General features: G+C 42.0%; 1 protein-coding gene across 6 annotated transcripts in view; it reads left to right on the top strand.

Moving 5' to 3' along the window:
* LOC137804751 (F-actin-monooxygenase mical2b-like) overlaps positions 1-17,369 on the top strand; it is a 61,808-nt gene that overhangs the window by 6,790 nt on the left and 37,649 nt on the right. For all 6 annotated transcript variants that reach the window (XR_011080169.1, XM_068604100.1, XM_068604099.1 and 3 more), the window contains exons 2-3: positions 13,799-14,191; positions 16,573-16,780. Coding sequence is in view for 5 of the 6 variants with exons in the window: in XM_068604100.1 (XP_068460201.1) it covers positions 13,928-14,191; positions 16,573-16,780 (472 nt within the window). In the remaining variant the exon portion in view is untranslated. The remainder of the gene's footprint in view (positions 1-13,798; positions 14,192-16,572; positions 16,781-17,369) is intronic.

Here is a 17,369-nt window from a genome sequence, read left to right as displayed (position 1 = left end):
TGACTTTAAGAGCAGGTGTTGTCATGCCACTCGTGACCAAACTTTTCTTCTGTGTGTGTGTGTGTGTGTGATTCCAAAGTGATTTCCATGCATTTAAATGTTGGTCATTCACTTACTGACATTTGCATACCAGACACGAGATACAAATCTTTTTTCCCTTTTATCTCCTTCCTCCTTATGAACATCCTTTTTAACTCCCCTCCTTAATGATAATGATCACGCAGTGCGACAGCAAACTCACTCTCAGTTAGTTTGCGTGTGCGAGTGTGCAAGGTATTTTGGGTGTCACTGACCAAAGTCGTAAAACTCAGCTGTCCCCTAAAGACTTCTAACGTGACCAGTCTAGTCCAGCTGAGAACTCATTCATGGCAGCCATGTCTCAGGTGTTGTTTCGTACAGTTAGGACCCCGGTAGATCACATATGCTCTAAACAATTGTGGAACATGACAGCTGTTTACAGTATGACCTGCTGCTGTTTGGCTTTGGTCACAAAGGCACAAAGTAGTAGCGCCACACCGTTACGAGCTCCTCACCATTTTGTCTGTACTGTGAATGGGTGGTAAAATTCAAGCAAACATGCATTTGAACAGTTTAGGATTCAAAATATTGAAAAAAAGGTCTTACAAAGTGTTTTATGGCGAAGAAAATTACGTGGTAGTTCTACTTGGTAATACAGAGTGCTATTTGGTGAGAAACCACATTGACAAAACCTTTTTAAAGAGCGCGCTGAACACCACGCTCTAAGTGGCATTTATCTATTTTTATTGCACTTGCATCTCAAATGAAACCCTTGCGTTTAGCCTCGGTTCTGTATATTAATACCCCAATCCAGTATGCTATGGTCTCCCACCCAGGGAATAACAAATATGCAGCTGATGAGTAGTCTACCCCCTCTTCAAGCCCCTTATCTGTGGGTGAAGTATGGGTGTGTTGCTCTTCGCTGCGGGCCAGCCTGATGTGGTCTTGAGATATTCACGCAGTAGTTTCCCCTCCGGAAAGGCTGTTCGCAGTGAGAGCGGTTGGAATCTTTGTTAATTTGGAAGGTTTTATTTCAGAAATGTCAAGGGGGAAAAAAAGGAAATGTCTGTTTTAAATGGGTAAATTTATGGTAGGATGTGCACTTTGAGTGACATTGGACACACAATCTTGAACTATTTCCAACATATTTATCAAGTGAATGGCTAAATGATCATTTGGAGAGCAAAAGATGAAAACAGTTGAAATGACAGTTGATGTTTCAGTGATAAAAGTGATAGATTTGAATTACTTTTGTCTGTATGAGTGTCAGCTTTCCATTATTTCTGTGTCCGTAAACAATTTGTCTGTGTTTAGTGGATCCCTACAATTAAACTAAGGCTGCAGGAGTTTCCTAATGTAGACTATTTTGCGTCACCATTCACATCTATTAAAAAAAAGGAAAACGTCTGTTTTAAATGGGTCAGTTTATGGCAGGTGGTGCAATGCGTTTCCAATTTAACATTTTTACTACACCACATTTTTCATAGTTATAGCCTCATTGTTTTATCAAATATCATGACATGTTGCCATGTGGTGAAAACTGCTGTTTTTTTTTACACGGCAATATATGTCGTAGAAAAGTCAGCTTGATGCCATGTCATGGACCAAAGTGGATTGGCATGAATTCATCGGTTGTTTGAAGAAGCTCCAACTTCTGAATGCGAACCCAGTACTGTGGCGCCACACAAGCTTTTCTTCAAACCTTCAAACAAAATTTGATAACGTGGATTCAAACGACAATACACTTGCATTGTTGTAAAAAACATTGTAATTGTAGTTAATTCAGGACATCGTGGTCCCTTTGTCCAGATCTTGCCACTGCAGTGTGTTTCAGTAAATTCCGCCGCTTCAACTCCTTGACATTCCAGCCGTTCACACTTTGGGTTTCAAAAGAAATCGCTGCGGCCCGAGATAGTTGGCGTCGCCGCATTTTCCAGCAAAGACTACACACTCTGCGGTCAGATTAAAATTCCCCGCATTTCAAAGCGAAAGAATCTGCAACGTTGTTGCAGAACGGTGTTCTCTGCACCTCGTCTGCCTGTGGAGCCCTCTCCTCACCAATTCTGTCTCTCCGTGGGCCGTCCTTTTCACTCTTTTTTCCTCCCTCTCTTTCAGCTTCTAGTCTGTTTCGGCAGGAACTTGTTGACTCAGCTTTGATCTCACACGCGCACACACTGACACAGCTTAAGTTTTGTAATGTTGTAATGTAGGGGATAACTTATCAAACAAACATGTGACCAACAAAGTGTTTTCCTGCACTGCGCAAAAAAAATAAATCTAAATATTAAAAAAAACAATCATATGAATGTTTTTTTGTTTTCTGGCTTTTTATGACTTTAATGAAAGATACTTTGAACTCTTTATCTGTCGCTAAGCATTGTAATGGAGAACCAAACAGCAACATAATGTCAGTGATCTCTGTGTGCTGCTTGAGAGCAAAGTACATATCCAATTTCCTACTACTAACCCAACCCATCGGTGTTCGAACATTACCCGCCTGCTTTTAGTTTGATCTCAGTTTAGAAATAAATGCAGCTCGGGGTGAAAGAAACCCCAGTCGTTATGGAAATTACCTTTTTTTCTTCTTCTTTTTGCACTGCTCACAGTCTTTTGCGGCACTTCTTCTCGTCTGAGAACGACATTTCCATCTTCTGTCTGCATCCATTCTATAGCTACTTGCTTCCCCTGGTCGACCGATCTCTAGAATCCATGCTCTTCCTGGCTCTGATTTTGCCCTGACTGCTAGTCAAATGCTAGTCGGTTTGAAGAATTCAAACCGACTAGCTGGGACTACATTTAGCTCTTCTCTTTGTCCATTTAAGCCATTTAACAAATGCATAGCTTTCAGGTATGCCATCAATAACGAGGGCATGTTGCCGGCGACAGAAAGTAATACACAAACTGGATACAAAAATAATTTGACCGTAACTCCGCGCCGCTTTCAGCTTTGAAACAGCACAGCAGGCGTAGTGACATAACCCACGGCCTGCCACTGATTTATAGAAACCCCCCTCTATCTAATGTAATTATGAATACGATCAGGTTTCTGGGATCCACAATCTCCCGGGGCCTGAAGTGGGCCTCTAACATTGAAACCATCCACAAAAAGGCCCAGCAGAGGCTGTACTTCCTGCACCAGCTCAGGAAATTCAACCTGCCTCAGGAGCTGCTCATCCTGTTTAACTCCGCCATCATCCAGTCTGTTCTCTGCTCTTCCATCACCGTGTGGTTTGGATCAGCCACCAAACAGGACAGAGACAGACTGCAAAGGATCGTCAGGTCTGCAGAGAGAACTATTGGTTCCAGCCTGCCCTCCATCCTGGACTTGTACACCTCCAGAGTCAGGAAGCGGGCTGAAAGATCACTGCAGACCTCTCACACCCTGGACACAAGCTGTTCAAATGCATTCCCTCTGGTAGGCGCTGCAGAGCACTGAACGCCAAAACCACCAGAAACAGGAACTGCTTCTTCTACTAGCTGTCAGTCTGTTGAACAACTGAACAATTAGTCAGTCACTTACACCTGCACTACCTGCACTTTCTGGACTACTGTTTACTGTTTCCTAATGTCTTATTTTTCTGGTCTCTTTTTATATTTATCTTTTATATCTTGCTTGAAAAGAAGTACAAAGCGCAGAATCCGGCGACAAATTCCATGTATGTGAAAATGTACATTGCCATTAAATCTGATTCTGATCACCATTGAAGGTGTGCAGGAGTACAAACTGACTCGGAATGCTCACACCAATGCTGGATTTTCAAAGGCTAGATGACGTCTCTGCTTTTTATGGAGCTGTAGAAGCTTAAATGTTGACCGGACTTTGCTCCCAAAGCAAGTTTTATTTGTATAGCACATTTCCACAACAAGGCGATTAACAATCTCTGGAAGAGGGGGACTCCACACTGACTATCCTCCTGCCTGAGAGAGAGGCTCTGCCTGTGTTACAGCTCTTTGGCGAGGATTCACATAAAGCCTAATGGTGTTTACACCGAACGCGTGAAGATTTCGACCCGCGTTGAGATTACATGCTAAGTCAATGCAAAGCCGCGTAGATGCGTATTTTCATTCAGGCGCTCTTGTGGGACTACGAATAATATTATGAACCCAGACACGATGGAGTTTAATTTTCCAACGTTTTTGTGACGTCTAAAACAAGTATAAAGCAGATCTAATGATTATTTCATCTATAGTCTATTGGAAAAGATCGCTCTTTTCCCAGAGAGAAGCGGCTGAGATAAGCCACGCCCCCTTTGTGGTGCTGCAATTAGTCCTGCTGCTTTTGGTGTGAACACACTTTTTCCTCGATACGCGGCAAGAAAACTTTTGAAGCGTTCAGCGTGAACGCACCATTAAAGATAATTTAATTGTGTGAAATGGCTCTTGTTCCAAGCAGGGAAGTAGTTCAGACTCTTGCAGTGTTGCATTCCCGTTTCAAAGTGCGTTAATGTCGATTGTGATTACGGCATAACCCAGTTCCCTGAAGTCAAAACTACGTAAGTGATTTTAGGTCCTTGTGATAGTTGATCACTATTAAACCCAAATGTGAATTTAATGTCTACCATCTTGTCTTGTTTACACTGGAATCAGTTAAAACCTTTGCAGTTGTATGCAAAAAGAAATTGGTAAAATTAGGTAATTTTGTGTCTTTGTTGTGAATGAAGCGTCTCTTTGTCTGTAGCCCAGTGACACATTGTTCCTGCTCTACTTGTCACCTGTCCGCTCCAGTTCCTTATACCTCCGGCGCTCTGGTAAGCTGATTCCATGCTGTGTGACGTTGGAACCAACACCCTCAACTTGCCCACATGACTTGTAGGACTTCAATATCGGTCATTTCACCATTGGTAGTTCATGAAATAATCAGTAAAGCCTATTAGTTGCATACTCCTGTTCTATTTACATTATTGGAGACAACAGCTAGCCTAGAAAGGTTAAACAAACAAGGGTCAAGTGTGTCATTACAACATGAGTTAATAAATCAGCTCTAGTGTTATTGGTCGGTGTTTTTTTTAATGAACTTCCTTCTGCCTTTATGCTGTATTTCTGATATTTTCTGTATCAATGGGCGGGAGGTACACTGATCCCAACACACCTGGCCTTACCATCTAATTGGCAATATACCTACATACATATCAATAAAAGCTGTTAAGTATCCTGTTACTTCGGAAAGGTTCTTGTATTGCAGGTCACACCTCCATTATGGACACTTCAAGCTACTGAAATAGCTGACCTGATTATCAAGTCATCCGTTCAGCGTTCAGAAATAGACTTACATATATGAATGCCCAGTGTTAATAGGAATACATGGTCTATGTTATAGAGGTCCCTAAGGGTCCGGTGGAGATTGGGAAGCTGTACGTCGGAAGAGGAGATGTTGCGTCATCACTTGTTGGGTCATTACAGTCATGGAAGGTCTGACAGAGTTCACAATTACCAAACAAAGTAGTTGACATATTCTTTAATATTTTTAAATGGGAATTTGTGTTATCATATTGAACATTATATTACAATAGAACAGTAAAAAAAGAAGGAACTGAAAAGAAGATTGGAATAGAAAGATTTCTTCTTGCTGACGAGTAAGAGATGAGCGCAGCAGAAATATTGTTACATTTCTAAGCCTAGAAAGCAGTTTAAACGTTAGTTGGCGAGTAAGCATTTCAAAAGGTTGTACTGTTCCACTGTGTGTCTCTTGTAAACGTTATACTATTCAAACAGTGGCTAAAGTTAGACTTTCTTGCCATTTTGACGGACCGGGTCATTTAAATGTTTTATTTATTTAAAAAAAAATGGGCTTAAGGTGTATTTAAAGGTGGAGTTTGTGTTTATAATCCAATACACTTTTTCATAATATACTGATATTTTGATAAAATGTTTGAATACATCAGCTGTCTGGACATAAAAAGTAAACCGTTCCAGTGGTCTTGGATTTGCGAACATTTAATTAATCACCTTTTTAGATAATAAAAAACCTAAAAGCATTTACTGTAAATTAGATGGGAGAAGAAACCTCTCCATGTGCTTTGATGATCACTCCCACTTGGCTGAACTTCCTGAACCACGATTCCCAAAATGCACCCTACCAGATGTGGCCCAGCTTCCAAAGATCGTGATTTCTCCCAGAGCTTTATGGCTCTGTGTACATCAGTACACACTTAACTGTATATTTTACTCTTGACCTGACTGGTCTGTGGTAGGTGGGAGGGGGGGGGGGCGTTCCTCAATGTCAGACAAAAAAAGTATGGCAGGTTGACTGTGGCTCAGTGGTGAGCAGGATCGACTTTCAATCAGAGGATTGGCGGTTCGATCCCTGGTGCCACTAGCCCACTAGCCTACGGTGTATGAATTGTCGATACTGATGTGGCACCTTGGTGGCTCCTCCCATCAGTGTGTGAATGGGTGAAGTATGTCATGTAGTGTTAAAGCGCTTTGAGTAGTCGGAAGACTAGATGAGCCCTGTACAAGTACAGGTCCATGAGCTGATATCAGGATGTTATTTACAAACAAATTCCTCTCCTTGTTTCCATTTTTTCATTTTTTTTTCCCACGGCCCTCTGCGCCTCAGGGATATTCTGGACGAGATCAAAAACCATTCGGACAGATATTGGAGGGCAATTGTCAGCAAATGGTTGTACTCCATTGCTAACACCTTGATTTACCGATACTCTCACTGGAGCAGGAATCATCGGCTTCAGAACGTTCCAATTTTTTTTTTTTACCTGGACACAGGATGAAATGGCAATGAAAGATTAAATGTGTGCGTGTTTTGGTCTGGAGTGGGTAATTGTACTGGAGAGACTACTGTGTGCTGCCAAACTGTTAAATAGCAGAGACCTGAGACCCCCTCTGGGCCACTCAAAGACTTACAGGAGAGAGTGTGTGTTTCCTGAGAGGAGAGGGGGGCACACGTGGTGTGCGGTGGAATAGCTGTGTGGCATAAACTAAAGGCACAGCCCCTTCCCATGACGCACACTTGCCTGCATATAGAGTGCATCCGCTGGTTTTCATGGGATCTTGTTTCGTGTGTGTGTGTGTGTGCGTGTGTGTGCGTGTGTGTGTGCGCGTGCGTGCGCGTGCGTGCGTGTGTGTGTGTGTGTGTGTGTGTGAGAGAGAGAGAGTTGGTGTACGTGCAGACCCTTATCTGTGTGTGGGGGAAACAGTATCTTTATCCCAGCTCCTCCAGGGTGAGCAGATTCCATGACTGTAATAGGCAGAATAATGCTGCGAGGCTTTCAGCGATCGGGATCTGAAACTTAACATTGACGGAGATGTTATTGCAAAACAAAAACACGATTGGCATCGGCTTAAAATATCTCTTGTTGTTTGGGACATAGGAGTAATCCATTGGTTAATATCAGGTAAAACATTTCAAAGGCCACATGTTTTTCCCCCAAAGAAAAATTGTCCTTGCTGAAACTGACAACGATCTTAAAATATGAATTGTTTGAACGTGAATTGTTGCATGCAGCTACAGCTTTTGGTGAAGTGTTTATAGAAGTTAATTCCAAGCAGTTTGAGGCGTTGTCAAAGTGTAAGAGCCAAAGCGGACGCAATCAGTTTAAGTGGCCCATTTGCTGGAAGCAGTCTGACTTTTAGTTTTAGGTTTAAGCCCTGAGGGCATTGGAGTTGTATGTAAGCACTGCACGTGGTTCAATCATGGGCTCAGTGGTGGAGTAGGGTTATCCTTCAATTAGAGGATCGCCAGTTTGGTACCGGCTCCGCTAGTACAAATTGTTTTTGTTAAAACCATTTTTTAAATCGTTGAATTCCTTTCTCTTTTTTTTCATTCATATTTTATGAGTCTTCAAAATCTCACATACATATATTTCAATTTTTCAGATTCTATGTATATGGCAAACAGTATACTTATTTTCTTACTATTCAAGTATAGAAATGAGGAGAAATAGAAGTAAAAGAAAAACAAACAAACACGCATATCAATATGTGCGTTTGCACATATTGATACAAAACTATAAATAAAACAGGGAGAAATAATTTTCTCCCTAATAATTTATCTCTGAATTTTTGGAATCTGGTGTCTATTTTATTTGGTGTGAAGTCTGAGTCATATTCACACCATTTAAGGGACAGTAGATCTCCTTCTAGTTTATATTCTCTAATGATTTTTTTCCACACCTTAAGGGTCAATTTGACCCATGGATTATCAGAACTGTTCATGGAGTGTTGCAGTTTAGAGTTAGCTATCATCCCTTGTATTGGAGTAGGAAATATTTTTTCTTCAATGTCTTTCCACTGTGCATCATATAAAGGATTGCACCAGCATATTATAGCTCTTGTCTGGGCAGCATACTAGTATTTCTTGAGGGATGGCAGACCCCATCCTCCTTTGTCCTTCATTAACTGCAGTGTTTTGAGACGAACCTTTGGTCTCTTGCCTTGCTACAAGAATCTAAATAACATTTTGTCCCATTCATTATGCTGGCCCTGATAAACTTTTATCGGTAGGTTTTGAAATAGATATAACAATCTGGGTAATATATTCATTTTGATAGATTGTATTATTGAGCTAACACTAAAGAAAGGTACGAGGTTCCATTTTGTGAAATCTTCTTTGATTTTTTTGTGTATAGGTGGGTTATTCTGATAGTTTTGACAAATCTTTTGGAATAGTTATGCCTAGGTACTTAAAAGAATTCGCTTGCCATGACCATGGATATTTGCTCTCCATTTGTGATGGACTATCGTTATACGATAGCGCTTGGTTTTTACCCACAACCTTATATCCTGATAATTGCCCATATTTCTCAAGTGCCAGAATCAGCTGGGGCAAAGAGTGTGATGGCTGGCTAGGATAAACTAGTACATCATCTGCGTAGCATGCTAGTTTATGCTCTCTTTCCGAAACCCTCTAATTTCTCTGTTTTGTCTTATGTATTGGGCTCGTGGTTCAAGGAAAAGTGCAAATAATATTGGTGACCATGTACAGCCCTGTCTTGTACCCCTTTCCAGGATAAACCTATTTGATAAATAACCATTAACCTTGACACTTGCAGTAGGGTTTTTGTATAATGCTTGTATGGTTTTAATAATCCTGGCATTGAAACCAAATCTATGAAGAGTTCTGTAAAGAAAATCCCTATTAACGGAATCAAAAAGCCTTCTCAGTGTCTATACTAACTACTATTGCTTCCATTTTGTTTTTGTTATGTGATTCATAATATGTAACGTCCTTTGTATGTTGTCCTGTGTTTGACGTTGGTGTATGGAACCTGTCTAAATTGTTGTGGATCAATTTAGCCATAAACTTTTCAAGTCTTCTGGCCATAGTAAAAGTGAACATCTTATAATCTATATTTAAAACAGATATTGGTCTGTATGACGCACACTCCGTTTTATCTTTGCATTCCTTTGGAATAGCAGAAATAATGGCCTCTTTCCAACAAGGAGGTGTTTGTGCCTTTTTCAAGACCCAGTTTAGTGTAGGAAGTATGAAAGGAATCAAGTCATTTTTAACTCCTTGTACCACTCAGCTGTATAACCATCGGAACCTGGCGCCTTACCTACTTTAAGTCTGCTAATTGCCGCTTGCAGTTAATTTTCTGTTAAATTAGCTCTTGTTTTTACTTTTCATTAAGAGTGGGTAATTTCAGGGTGTTTCAAGAAAGTTTCAATCTGGTCTTTGCCTCCTCCTGGGACTCTTGCATACAATTTTTTGTAAAATGCTTCATGAATCTCGCTTAGTTTGTTTTTGACCTCCATTGTTCAGGGCAATGGAGGCTGCACGGTGGTGTAGTGGCTAGCACTGACGCCTCACAGCAAGAGGGTCTGTGGTCCGGATCCCGGGCAGGGCGGGGTTCGGATACTGGTCTGGCAGGTCCTTCTGTGTGGAGTTTGCATGTTCTCCCCGTGGCAGCGTGGGTTCTCTCCGGGTTCTCCGGCTTCCTCCCACAGTCCAAAGACATGCTGCATAGGTTAATTGGATTCTAAATTGCCCCTAAGTGTGAATGTGAGTGTGAATGGTTGTCTGTCTATATGTCTGCCCTGTGATGGACTGGCGACTTGTCCAGGGTGTACCCTGCCTTCGCCCCTTGACAGCTGGGATCGGCTCCAGTGCCTCGCGACCCTAACGAGGATAAGCGGTTAAGATAATGGATGGATGGATGGGCTGGGCAAAGTTGAAAAAATGTAACTGATTAATCCCAGCTTATATGATGAAAAAAAATCAGTTAGTAAAGCTCATTTGCTGTAGTTTTTCATGCTCCTTATTATTTAAGTGGGTTTCTTGTAATTATACCACATGAGCCCTCTCTTTCTTCATTTTAGTTAGAATTTTTGGGCGTTTGATTGGATTTAACAGCCCGTTAACGTTGTAGGAAATTATTTTAACCTTGTCATTAGCCATATATTATGTCTATGCATCTTTATGCTTAAACACGTTCAAATGATTTACTCCCTGAAAAAACAACAATCCAGAACATTTTCACACAAGAAAACAAAAAACACAATAAAAGAGATTCCAAGGCTGAGGTCCTGAAATGACCCCTAAATAAGCTAGAAGGAATGTCTAGCTTGGGAGGAAAGCCTCTCCTTTTAGGTTGAGGCCTCCGCTGAAATTTCCCAAACGGGAGAAAAAAAAATCTTTGACCATCAGTGCAAAGGCTAACTTAAGGTCTGATCCCTCCATTGTACTTCATATTTTTACATATGTCAGGGAAGGGAATATACTTGTGTTTAGATAGTGACACATTTTTTTAATTGATAGTTATCACCGTTTTATAACATCTTCCGTCCATTCACGAGTCCTCCGGCTCTTGTTACGTGTCCACCCGTCCTTGGGCTTCCACTCACTCCCATGCAGTGCGAGACGGCTGCGCGGCCAAATCCTCCTTCAGTTCAGCAGTGAACACGTTGATGGGAAGTCCTCCGTTCTTCATATCTGTCGTCGCTTACTCTGCTGATTGGTAGATCCGTGTCCCATTCTCGTAGTGCACTCACAGTTTGGCTGGGAATGGAGTCTGGAAGCGAATATCGTTGTTTCAAAACTCGTATTCCTTGCGCTCCTGTAGAACTGCTGCGGAGGTAATCCTGGTCAAAATATATCTGCCTCTTATTGTTCATAAGCATCTGCCTCTTATTGTTCATAAGCAGTGCAAATTCACAGTGCAACAAATCTTAACAATAAAGAATTTATAAAAAATAAAGAAATACAAATCAGAAAACTTAACAGGATTTGTCAACTTGTTCTCTACACTTACAGACATGAACACTGAATCTGCAGGGGCTACGATGCTTCCCTGACCGTAGAGTATACTCCCTGCTGCGGGGGCTGCGAGCCCAGAACAGTTTGTAGTTTTGCCTGGAGTTATAGTCCCGTTCAGGGGACCTATGGTCAACACTGTGCAAGACAAGACACTGGCAACACAGCTGCTGACATTCCTTGCATTTGGAATGTGACCTTCCTTTTTTATATGATGTCAAAGTTTTCCACCACATGTTTGTCCTCGTGTTTTGCAAAGGATAATGCACATCATTAACACAGACCCTGTGAGTGGGATTCTGTCCGAGGCCAAAATAAAAAGTGGATTAGACCAGGACTTTCTAAAGTAAGGAGCAGGCACATGCACAGACATTTTGGGGGGCAGGTGTTCAAACCAAAAAAGGGCACCCATCACCAACGTTATTTATGAAATTAAAAAATAATAATATTCTCGGATATTCACAGGAGCATCCTCCTTGGTGCCATCTCTTGAAAGATTTGTATTACTTCACTGTGATTTATTTCAATGTCTTGCTCAATGGCAAGAAGGAGAAGATTGGAGAGTCTTTCTTCCCCACAGAGACTCCTGAGCCTGTTCTTTATTATCTTCAGTTTTGAAAAGGATCTTTCCACTGAAACTGTTGTCACGAGCAGTGTTGCGTAGATCCTAACCATCTCGTATATTAGGGGTGCTCACACTTATTTGGCTCGCAAGCTAAATGACCAAGTCAAAAAGGTCTACCTAAAATAACAATGGTGTATGTATATATATATATATATATATATATATATATATATATATATATATATATATATATATATATATATATATATATATATATTAATTAGACAATAGGCTTCAAGATGAACCTGTTCTGTGCAGAATCGATCGCTGTGTGCAATGCATGCTGGTTAGATTTGTGTCTGACTGGATCCCGACTTCCTTTGACGTCATGCACACGTGGTCAACGCTAATCTCAGCAGCTCTCCATCAACTGTCTGACCCAGTCAATGGAGAAACGCCTGGCTGTCGCCACATCAGAGAAAGCTGATTGGCTCTTAGATCTGATAGCAACCACCACGTGTTGTAAAAAATCTTATTTTATGTGTGGTTGTCGTACTTTACGCTCAATTGTTGACTATTAGTCATATGTTTAATCTAAAAACATGTCTTGTGTGGTTATTATAATATTTATACAACACACATCAAAACCAGTAGTAATGTATTTCACAGGCAGACATAAAACGAACAAAGGATGCAGCTGGACACACATTTCTACATAAATATGTTTTTAGAATCACATATGAATAAATCAAAACGTCATCTGTAAGCTACAAGTAGCCTAAAGATCGTAACTAACAGGAAGTCATTTTTTGCTATGAATACTTTGAAGGCAACCAACCGTCCGATTTGACGAGTTTTTTTTGACTCCACCCCTTGCTGCGGCCGTCTGCTTTTTCCAACGAGACTGTTAATTTGCACACCGGGAGCTGTGTTTTGTCGCTAAAGTTTTTTTTTTGTAATAGCATGCGATCGACCTATTGGGCACCCATGTTGTATATCCTTACCTGCCTGTATATCTCCCCTTCGCTCTTTTTATTAAACATGACAAATGTCAGCTGGACAAGACTTTGAAATCATGGATTTTGTGAATTTTTTGTTTGTTTATTTTTTAGGAAACGTTGGACCAGTTGCGACGTAATGTTTTTAGCGGCACTAATGTTGTGGTTATTTTAACAACATCGGGGGATTGCACAAACACTGTCATTACCTGTTTGTCTGATGCTGCGGGTCAGAGAGAAGTAGGCTGCACCAATTTGGCCTGGCGCTCAGCGCTGCATGAGCACTACATGGAGGTGGAGGGAGGTGTGCGGCGGGGGCTTGTCGGGGCGAAATTCTCTCAAGAACTCAAATAAATGCCCCGTCAGATATCAAAACACATTTGGGGGGAATTAATGACAGTAATTTTTATTCTTAAATACTAATGAATGAAGAAATAATTGAGCTCTAGCAGAAGGGGCATTTTTCTCATCCAGGGCAAAAGGCAGGTGCTTTAGCACCACTAGGGGTCTATCTGTGCACGTGCCTGGTAAGGAGCATTTTTCAAGGTGTTAGAAGCAGGAGGCAACCTCCGGTTCTGCCAAGTGAAGCCGATGCGGATGCATCTCCTAACCTGTATTCCCTCTACTGACCAGCAGGGTTGACTGGTTGTATCGAAAGTCTGTGAGAAAACTCTAACTTTAGTCTTGATTTATTCCCTCACTAAACATGAATTTATGTTCTGCATCTCTTGTTTCTTGTTAGTTAATTATGGTCCATTTAGAATGAAACAGACCATCAAGCAGATGCTTTAGGGTGTGGCTTCAATGATTGACAGGTTGTTGCCGCTACCAGATGCATATTGCGGTCTCTATGTCACTACTCCACTTGCTCCCATAGCCATAGATCTCCGGTTGGGAATATACTCAGGATTTATATAAATTAATAATCTGTTTGTTGATTGATTTTTTTATTTCCACTGTCCTCCTCTGTCTACAAATAATTTGTAGGTTATTTGTCTGTTTCAGAACTAACCGAGCATGACGGCACACATCGTGTCATAGTAGTCCAGCGTTGACGGCGTGGAAGGAGTGACCAGGAAGAGGAAGAAGAGCGAGAAAGAGATTGAGCCCTTTTTCTTTTCAGCGTCAGAGCTGATGGGTGAAACGGAAGATGAGCGTACGGCGCAGGCCGGCGTTCTCTTTGAGAACTTTGTCCAGGCGTCCACCTGCAAAGGCTCTCTGCAGGCCTTCAGCATCCTCTGCAGGCAGCTGGACCTTGACCCTCTGGACTACAGCAACTTCTACGGTTCGTTGAAAGCAGTGATCAGAACCTGGAAGGTGATGGCCCTGTGGACCAAACTGGACAAAAGAGCGGAGCACAAGGTCTACAACAAGAATAAAGCCTGCCAGGGCACAAGGGTAAGAGGGCCTGCATTGAGTTTGAGGTTACTAAAAACTAGAAGAACCAGTTTGGTGCAGTTCCTTAGCGTGTCTAAGATTATGGGAGGGTATTCACGCCTGTCTGAGCCATAAGCGGCGACAATTATTATTAATTTTTTAAGGACAACAAGACAAGGTTTTAGGTGTTACTGCTAGTTCTGTGATAAACACATTGTTTCCTTTTGCTGCTTCAAAATAAAAGCCTCGCACTGGTTTGTTGTTAAAATTAGCAGTAACTTAAAGGTGCAACAATTGAGATACTCCAAAGAAATTGGGGTCAACATTTTTCCCGCCACAGAAACATTTTCATTGCGTCTTTTGGAAGACGGAACTTCTGCTAGCGGAGCTGGAGCAACTTGAGGCCAGCGCCTGGGGGTGGAGCTGTTCCCGTCCCCAATCTAACTGGGGTTTTTTGCTGGCTGAATGCTACCTGCTGCTGCTAACCGCTAACTGAAGCCCTGTCTCACGACAAAGTAGTCTCCGGAGGACGCTGAAGACAAAAATACTGGTTATTTTCTTATTTCTGCCCATTTTGATTCAATCCTACGAACACCCTATCAAAACTGAACTTTAACGTGACCAACAAGAAAGGACAGTTTTACAAGACAGGATGGGCATGCTTAGCACGCTTTATTTCAGCAGATATCTATGCAACACAATACGTAGATGTCTTTCACGTAACGTCAAAACTGTCACCTTTTCACACTCTATTGATGATGTTACTCAAAATGAATCGTTCTGGTCTCTTATCTCTTTTTTTTGCATTGGGAGGGACTTGTCACTGCCGCACACAGGTGCTGCGTTTCTCTCCCAGACTTAACTGGAAAAGATGAAAAGCATTTATTGCTTTTGTATAAAGTTAATCAATTGCTCTAACATACATATTTAAGGTAAGCAACAAACTGAACATGAATAAAAGAAGCGGTGGCTTGTCCCTAACAGGGAGCCTTACTACTGAACACAAACGTTTATGTTCCTTGATAAAATACAAACGTATTGGCCGCGTTTCCCAGATTCATTAAGAAGCTCTTAAGCGCTAAGAGCTTCTTAAAAGCGCTTAGGAGCACTGTGAAAGAAGGACATGTTTCCCAGTGTCGTTCTTAGCTTAAGATGATCTTTCACTAAGAAGGAAACGTAAGATCAGCCTGACTTACTCTTAACAGCCTTCTCAGAAACCAAACGCTTAGTGCAGCCGCGTCAAGGAAAGTTATATCTGACACTCTGACACAAAACTATGCGTAATGATGAATGTGCAAGAAAAATAATAGCATAAGAAGAAATATAACTATATAAAAATAAAGAATTGCCCATGTGTTCCTGTAGCTACATAAATAAAACGAATCATCATTACTATCACTCATTACATTTTCACACATTCGGCAGCCGCGTGTGAGTTTACATCAGCTATAAAAACATCAACAACCCTGTGGTATTTCACAGATATCAGGGAAACTGACAGGTGTAACTGAACTTGGCTGGAACTTCATCAAGAGAGGCTCCACCTTCTAGACTCTATAAAGGCGTTGCTGAAGTCCATGTGTGAGACACCATGACTGCAACACAGCATATTCTCGACGCTAACCAACAACGTCGCCGTGCGCGAAACCAGATAGTTTACATAAATGCATGTGTGTGTCAGCACTTCTTCCCCACTTAATGTGCTGTCGGGCCGGGCTGTCCAGTCCAAGTACCGGCTTTCCTGTGTGGAGATCCAACGCCTCGTCACACTAGTGTCACCACACATCCAAAGGCCAACCCGCTGCAGTGTTGCCCTCAGCCCGGAGGTGCAGCTCCTGGCCGCGCTGTGTTTTTACGCAGTGGGGAGCTTCCTGAAGGTAGTGGGGGACGGCACCGGCCTCAGCAAGGCATCGGTTTCACGGAGTGTGGCAGCCTTGACTCCGATCCTCCTGTGCCATGCCCGGACACACATCAGAATGCCCACCACACGGAACGAGGTTCGCCAGGTCAACCGTAGATTTTATGCTATATCTGGGATCCCCTGGGTGATTGTTGTCGTGGATGACGCACGCACGCACGCACGCACGCACGCACGCACGCACGCACACACACACACACACACACACACACACACACACGCACCTGCGTAGCATAATTGCACCTGTGTGTGATTTATCATCGCCTCACGACAGCAAGTGTTATCTAAACTTTGCCCTATTCCTGACAATAACCACAACCAGCCTAATCCTAGCCTCGACCCTAACCTTAACCTAATCTCACTCAAACCTTAAACCAGGTCTTCATATTAAAATGTAATGACTTGTGATATGGAGACATGTAGTGTGTCCCCAAAAGGAAGGCCAGTAAATGCCTAGTAACACAAACACACTCCCTTTATTCAGTGCCTGGTCATCGGTGGCGGCCCTTGCGGCCTGCGGACGGCCATCGAGCTGGCCCTGTTGGGCTGTAAGGTGGTGGTGATCGAGAAGAGGGACACCTTCTCCAGGAACAACGTGCTCCACCTGTGGCCCTTCACCATCCACGACCTCCGAGGCCTTGGAGCCAAGAAGTTCTACGGCAAGTTCTGCGCCGGCACCATTGACCACATCAGTAAGTGTAAATCTTTGTTGACTGTTGAACCAACTCCTTTCGTTTTGGTCCTTTTTATTAATACATCTGTCATGAAGAGAGAGAGGTGAAGTTGACGCACTAAAAACTTTGATAGTGCTTTATTTTTACTTATAGTGCTGTGCAAATGAATAGAAATTAAATAATTTAATATTAGGGTCAGGATTCTTTTTTTATAAGTCACTTCATCAACCAACAGGGAGATTTTTATGTCTGTTGTTGTTTGTAATTTATTGCTCTATTCACTTTATGTAACCATTGTGGGATTAGCAAGCAAGCTGACTTGCCAGCTGTCCACCAGTAGACTCGCTAGCTAATTCTACAACGCTAAAATGCTGCACTGGTTAGGGAAAATGAGCCAAACAAAGTCCCTTACCTGGCAATAGTGATGTGCTTTCCTATGCTGTGAAAAGAGTGTGTGGCTGAAGCATTAAGTTCAATTTTACTATTTAACTCTGGTTCTCTACGCTTTGTAACCAGTGCTGTAGTGGTAAAATTAGAGGTGCAACAACTAATCCAAAAGAAATGAATAGGGTCTTTAAAAAAAATATTATATGACCCTTCATACGTC

This window comes from Clinocottus analis, unplaced genomic scaffold, assembly GCF_023055335.1.
Source record: "Clinocottus analis isolate CAN_PGR_092001 unplaced genomic scaffold, fCliAna1.0.p SCAF_61, whole genome shotgun sequence".
NCBI lineage: Eukaryota > Metazoa > Chordata > Actinopteri > Perciformes > Cottidae > Clinocottus > Clinocottus analis.
The sequence above is the reverse complement of the archived record's forward strand: the minus strand, read 5'-3'. Positions and strand labels throughout refer to the sequence as shown.